Raw genomic sequence first — 6188 nt, forward strand, 5'->3', positions numbered from 1 at the left:
TTTCCCTTCCTATCAAATCTGGTTGAAGTGAAGTCATCTCCCATTTTTTCTCTACCAAAATTTGCTATCTTTCCTTTGTTTTTTTCTCCCATTTCAGATCATTTTCGAGTTGCAAGAGGTGTTGAGAGATATTGGGGAAGGATGAGAGAGAGTCATCTCCCATTTTTTCTCTACCAAAATCTGCTATCTTTCCTCTATCTTTCTTTTGTTTCTTTCTCCCATTTTTCCCTCCCAAAATCTGCCATTTTTCTTGTTTCTTCCTTTTTTTTGGATCATTTTTTTTTGTTTATATTTAGTTTTTTTTCCAGATCATTTTGCAGTTGCAAGAGGTGTTGAGAGATATTCGGGAAGGATGAGAGAGAGTCCATAATTTTTTTAAAAAACTATTATTATTATCTGTTTTCTCTCTTCTTTTTTTTTTGTTTGAGGGTTGTTACATGATGAGCTCGAATCCGCACATGTGCGAATGCACACAGATGAGGGTGTTAATGAGGCGCATGACACTATGGGGTTCCGCTAACCTCCGGACGTCGCTACAGATTAGCTTGACTAGAGGGTCCAGGGGGTGTGCGAGCGCCCTGGGGATTCACACTAGCACGTGTGAGTCATGTGTAGGGAAGTACTACATATCCAATTTGTCTAAGACTGGAGGCCACCCCTAAGATGATTAGAGATAGGTCCCTAAATCATGATTGCATGTGTTTGCATTTGCATGGCCCCTATAGTGAGGCCACTTACTGAGTATTCTTTGAAATACTCAGGCCGTGTGCCACATCATTTTTCAGGTCAAGGCAAGGTGCACTTGTACGGAGGACGGCGGCATCACGAGCAGAGACTGTGGCACGTGCTGAGGGCAGATTCATATTTAAATTTATAGTCTTAAGTTAGAATAGGTTGTTTTGCATTTTATTGTTTTAAATTATTTTATATTTGTTTTTGTTTTCTCTAAATTTCAGTATTTCAGTATTTCATATTTAAACACGTAAGACCATGGCTGTGTTTTCCAGAGAAGAAGTTGTTTTAAACGTTTTTTTTTTTGAAGTTTACGTTATAAATGATGTTCATGTAAGAGTTATATTTCCGCACTATAGATGAGCATGAGACGTTAGTGGCGACTCTAGATATGTGGAAATTTAGGGTCATTACACTCGTGATAGACACCATCGTGGTGTGAGGTAACATTTAGGAGATACCTAAACCAAACAAATTTCTTAAAACCATATGACAAGCCCATGGAAACATATTAGGTTATGGATGTGATGAGAGCCTACACGTGGTCTGCGTACTGAGTATTTTATACTCACCCCTCTTCCCTTTTTTTTTTCAGGTATTGTCAAGGTAGGGAGGTGCTCGAGAGTTGTGCTTTCAAAGAGGAATGTCGACCCGAGACGTTGGTGTGATTTTGTATTTCGTTTTGGGTTGTCGTTTATATTGATTTTTTCTACACTTGTTCTCCATTTGTAAATAATTGAAACAATTCTTGTTTTGTATCCTAATGTTTTAGATTTTATCAATGATATTGTTTGATTTTAAATCACAAGCAATTTTATTATATTTTTATTTGTTTGTTTTTATTTTATTTTTATTCATTTTACTTCCGTTTTCGTCTGATTTCTCAAAGCATAAAAAATCGGGTCATTTTTTATTGGGTTGAGTTAACATTCAACAACACAATTGCTAAATAAAAAATAATTTCACTGAGGGTACATGGTCGAGTTGGATTAGGTCACCCAAAAATTTTCCCAACTGAACCTGACCCATCCCTCTATTTTCAAGTTGAGTTTTTTTATCCACAATTTAGTTCTAGTAAGTCCAAATTACCACTCTAACTGATCCGTTAGTATGCTAAACATCTATATACATTTTATAAGTTTTGTTTGGTTCGAGGGAATTCGAGGTTTTTATCCTATGAATCCAAAATTGAACCTAGTCAATTCGGGTTCAAGAAAAATAACCTAACCCAAACCAACCCAAAATACTAACCCAACTCAACTCCTATCATTTAGATGGGTTGGTCAGGTTAGGAAGGAAGAAAAAAGAAAAAGCTGAATTTAAGAAAAACAAAATTTGATATAAATATTGGAATTTGATTTTAGCAATTCCTGTGTTTAATTTAAAAGTGGGTTTTTAATTTTCGAAACTTCTTACTCTCTCCCCCACTTTTTTTTTTTTTTTTTTTTTTTTTTTTTTCTGTTCGAATTCTAATATCGAATCACCTGAAATATCCTTCGACCGTTTGGAAAGTCGTATTTCATAGGCAGATTAAAAGAGGATACGAAAACACAGGAGCCGGACTGTTCTTGATTGGAAGCAAAAGAGAATCAGCCTCGCATCTGGTACGCACCCATTTTCTGCAATTCCCTCTTTATTCTCAATTTCCTTTTTAAATTTCGTTCCTATCTCATTCATCTTGCAGCATTTAGTGTATATGTCAGTAGAAATTTGGTGAATTGCTGTTATGTTTTCGCATAATTTCATCTCTATGAATGTATTTTCTTTGAGAATATGGTAGCAGTCAGTTGAATGTTCCTTTTAGTTTCTAGAACAAACACTACACCATCTTAAAGACTTTACAAAAGCTAAAATAACTATGTCTTCAGCTCCATATGTTAAAAATGATCTATTAGACCGTCGTTAACATCTTCTAGTTTAGCAACCACATCAGTTGAAGCAGAAGACGAACCGAAAGCTTGGCAAACAAACAGAAAAACATCGCAAACAGCTGCAGAACTCAAATGAATAGCATTATTTTTAATGCCCACACCAGCTTATAAACCTAGGTATTTACAGCAATGGCATCACCTGGATCTTCCCTTACTAGCCTCATATTTATCAACAAAATATTTCCACATTTTTATTGGCCTTGTGTGAGAATCCCACATTGGTTGGGGAGGAGAACGAAACCTTTTATAAGAGTGTGGAAACCTTTCCCTAGCAGATAGCATTTAAAGCCTTGAGGGGAAGCCCGAAAGGGAAAGTCCAAAGAGGACAATATCTGCTAGCGGTGGGCTTGGGCCATTACACCTTGTCTTTTGTAATTTTCATAATTTCATATGAGTTAATGAAAATCAGTTTCTAAAAAACAAGATAGGATGGAAATTGATAGTTTAACATATCCTTCCATAAATCAACAGGTCTTTGTTAGATTGTTTTGCTCAACTTTCAACTGGAATGTTCACAACTCTCACGAGGTATTCTGGTACACTTTCTTTACAGTCTTTCAAGGACAAAGTTCGCCTCCATCATCAGAGCGTGTGGGGAGCTTGTAATTGTAAGTCACTCGAGTAAAGTTATCTGTGTAGGTCTCAACACAATGTGGGTTAGCTCATGAAGAACATGCGAAATATAAAATCCCATATCAATTGGAAAAGAATTTAATTTTTGGTTTAAATTAGAGCTTTAGATCATTGCCACAGTCAAAACTTCAACACATTCATGCTGTTCTGGAATGAATATGTTGGGGATGATTAACCAGTTTCGGTTTATGGAGGCTTTGGATTGTTCTCATGGTTATATTTTAGCAAAAATGTTACGCGCACATGAATTGTGAAAGAAATTCTTAAACATATCCATACTATCAAGGTTGACATAGAAATTGGTCATAGATAGACGTAGTAGTTTTGAAGACTTTTGGGACTTGAATTTTTCTTTTCTAGTGGTGTACTTTGTCCGGAAGACTTACGTTGTCATATGATGATTTTGATAATTTATGCCAACTGATGTCCTTTTTGATAAATCCCTTTGGCTTGCAGGGATTCTTCATCTCCCCTATATTTTTCTTTGTTCCTTTATGCAATTTTTAGTGGGTTTAATATATTGTTCTTCTTAACAAGAAACAAAACTCTTCATTAATGATTGAAAAACTGTAAGAGTACAAGTAGTCAAAGTTTGCAAAGACCGATAGATGGAAATAAAGCATAATGGAATATGTAGAAAAGAACTGTAAGAAAATACATGGTACCCAATGATTTGGAAAACCTATAAAGAAAAAAGAAAAAGCCCTCCAATTGTTACATATGTCATTGAAAGAATGTTGGAGTGTTGATATAGTTAATTTAACATAACCAATGTTCTTAACAAGAAACAAAACTCCTCATTAATGATTGAAAAACTGTAAGAGAGTACAAGAAATCAAAGTTTGCAAAGTAAAGACTGATAAATGGAAATAAAGCATAATGGAATATGTAGAAAAGAATTGTAAGAAAATATATAGTACCCAATGATTTGGAAAACCTACGAAGAAAAAAGAAAACGCTTTCCAATTGTACAAATGTCATTAAAAGAATGTTAGATTGAAAAACTGTAGAAAAGAATTGTAAGAAAATACATAGTACCCAATGATTTGGGAAACCTATGAAGAATGTTGGATTTTTAGTTGAGCCAAAGGCTTAAAGTGGAGTAAATTTAGTTATATCAACACTTAAACACTCTCCTCACTTGTGGGTTTGAAAATTTGTAAATGGCTCAAAAAATGGAAATCAATATTAGTAAGTAGGAAATGTCTTTTACAGTGACTTGAACACAAAACCTCATGCTCTGATATCATGATAAATCATCAATCGGCTTAAACTGATGGATTATAGCAATTTAATTATATCACACTTGAACAAAAATTAATCGTCAAAGAACTTAGACAAAGAAAACCTCTCAGAAGCTTTCATTTATTAAAGAATTTTAAATTTTCATATGTTAAGGAAAAAAAGACTTGTCTAAGAGTGCAGAAAAAAACCTTTTCCCCCCCTTTTTCGTGGATACTAAATGAAGTTAATGTCGTTGTTGAGAAAAATGATAACAAAAAAACTGAGGAGTTGCATGAAGGCCCTCCTACCGGTTTGAATCATAAAAAGGGAGTAATTACAAAAGAAGTAGTTTTATTGTAGAAATTACTAACAAACCCAAAGACAAAAGCCAGTTAGCTCTAATGTGTTCATGTGTGGTCTTTTTCTGCAGACAGTGAAGCTTAATAGTCATAAAGTTCGCTGCTGTGCTTTCCGTTTCTTTTGGTGTGGTGTTATAAGTTACAATGATGATTGTTTTTTTCTATCCATTAACTTTTAGCTGATGTGCAATGCATTTCTCTCAGTGTGGAAGATGGAAAGAACACATGAGGATAGCAGCAAAGGTTTAACCCGTGTTCTCTTTTGTGGGTCTCAATTTGCTAGTTCTCATAATTATACTAAAGAATACTTGCAGAAGTATCCGTTCATTCAGGTAAATTGAAGAATTTTTCATCGTATACTTTTTCTTTCTTTCCTTGTGAATAATAGAGCTTGAGGTAAAAATCAACCGATATTTAACAAACTCATTTTTGGATTTTGAATCTGCTCTTCAAACAGTTTATTAGCTTTAGCGATCTTCCAGTGTTTTAGAAATGGAACTCCAATGCAGTAAGTTTTTTGTCTTCTTTAGATGATTTTGTTTTGGATAATCGTAGTGTTTGAGATAGATTGGATATATACCTTTTACAAATCTCTCTGTAGATGATTTGTTTGTTTTTTTAGTTTTTCTTGTAATTATAGTGTTTGAACATTTCTCTTGAACCTTTTTTTTTTTTTTATTCTTTGTATAAGAAGATGTTGGCTTGTTTCAAAAGCTATTTTCATTTTTCAAAATGTTTATTTATTTATTTTTTAAAATTATATGTATTTTAATTCTTAATTTTATTTTTGAACTCATTTATAAGAAGTGTAATTGAACCTTTGGTAATATGTTATTTTAGAAGAGTATACAATTTTATGGCTTTGTGGGCCCTTAAGATTCAAGTATCTGTGTAATTACTCTTTCTCTCTCTCTCTCTCTCTCTGATATCTGAGCCAATGGGAAACCCTTAATGCAACTCTTTGGTCCTCTTGTACTTATCAAGTTCTTAATGGAAAATGCTTGTTTCTTTTTTCTTTTTCATTTTTTTTTTTTAGAAAAATAGTTATTCAAAAAATGTTTTCATAAGATGTTTGTTCTATAAAAAAGAGAACTATTTTCAAATCAATTCTCTTGCAAGCCCTCTGTTTTTTTTTTTGGTATATCTTACTTATTTTTGTGTAGAAAATCATTTTGATATGTAGTTGCACCCGGATTGTATATCATATTGTTCACTTATCATACAAAATATGTGGAAAGGTTTGAATATTAGATTGAAAGTGTGACGCTTAGTCTTTACCGGCTTTTTTTTTTTTTTGGGGGGGGGGGGG

General features: G+C 33.6%; 1 protein-coding gene across 5 annotated transcripts in view; it reads left to right on the forward strand.

Moving 5' to 3' along the window:
• The first annotated feature begins 2182 nt into the window (after positions 1-2182).
• LOC111433373 (hydroxypyruvate reductase) overlaps positions 2183-6188 on the forward strand; it is an 11802-nt gene continuing 7796 nt past the window's right edge. Inside the window, exons 1-3 of one of the 5 annotated variants that reach the window (XM_023070409.1) lie at positions 2183-2336; positions 3135-3271; positions 5084-5211. In XM_023070409.1, the coding sequence (XP_022926177.1) occupies positions 3172-3271; positions 5084-5211 (228 nt within the window). In that variant the 5' untranslated portion in view covers positions 2183-2336; positions 3135-3171. Of the gene's footprint in view, positions 2337-2739; positions 2781-3134; positions 3272-5069; positions 5212-6188 lie in introns of those variants that run through there. The other 4 variants (XM_023070410.1, XM_023070408.1, XM_023070412.1 and 1 more) reach the window with 4 other exon arrangements.

Source organism: Cucurbita moschata, unplaced genomic scaffold (genome assembly GCF_002738365.1).
Source record: "Cucurbita moschata cultivar Rifu unplaced genomic scaffold, Cmos_1.0 Cmo_Scf00042, whole genome shotgun sequence".
Lineage (NCBI taxonomy): Eukaryota > Viridiplantae > Streptophyta > Magnoliopsida > Cucurbitales > Cucurbitaceae > Cucurbita > Cucurbita moschata.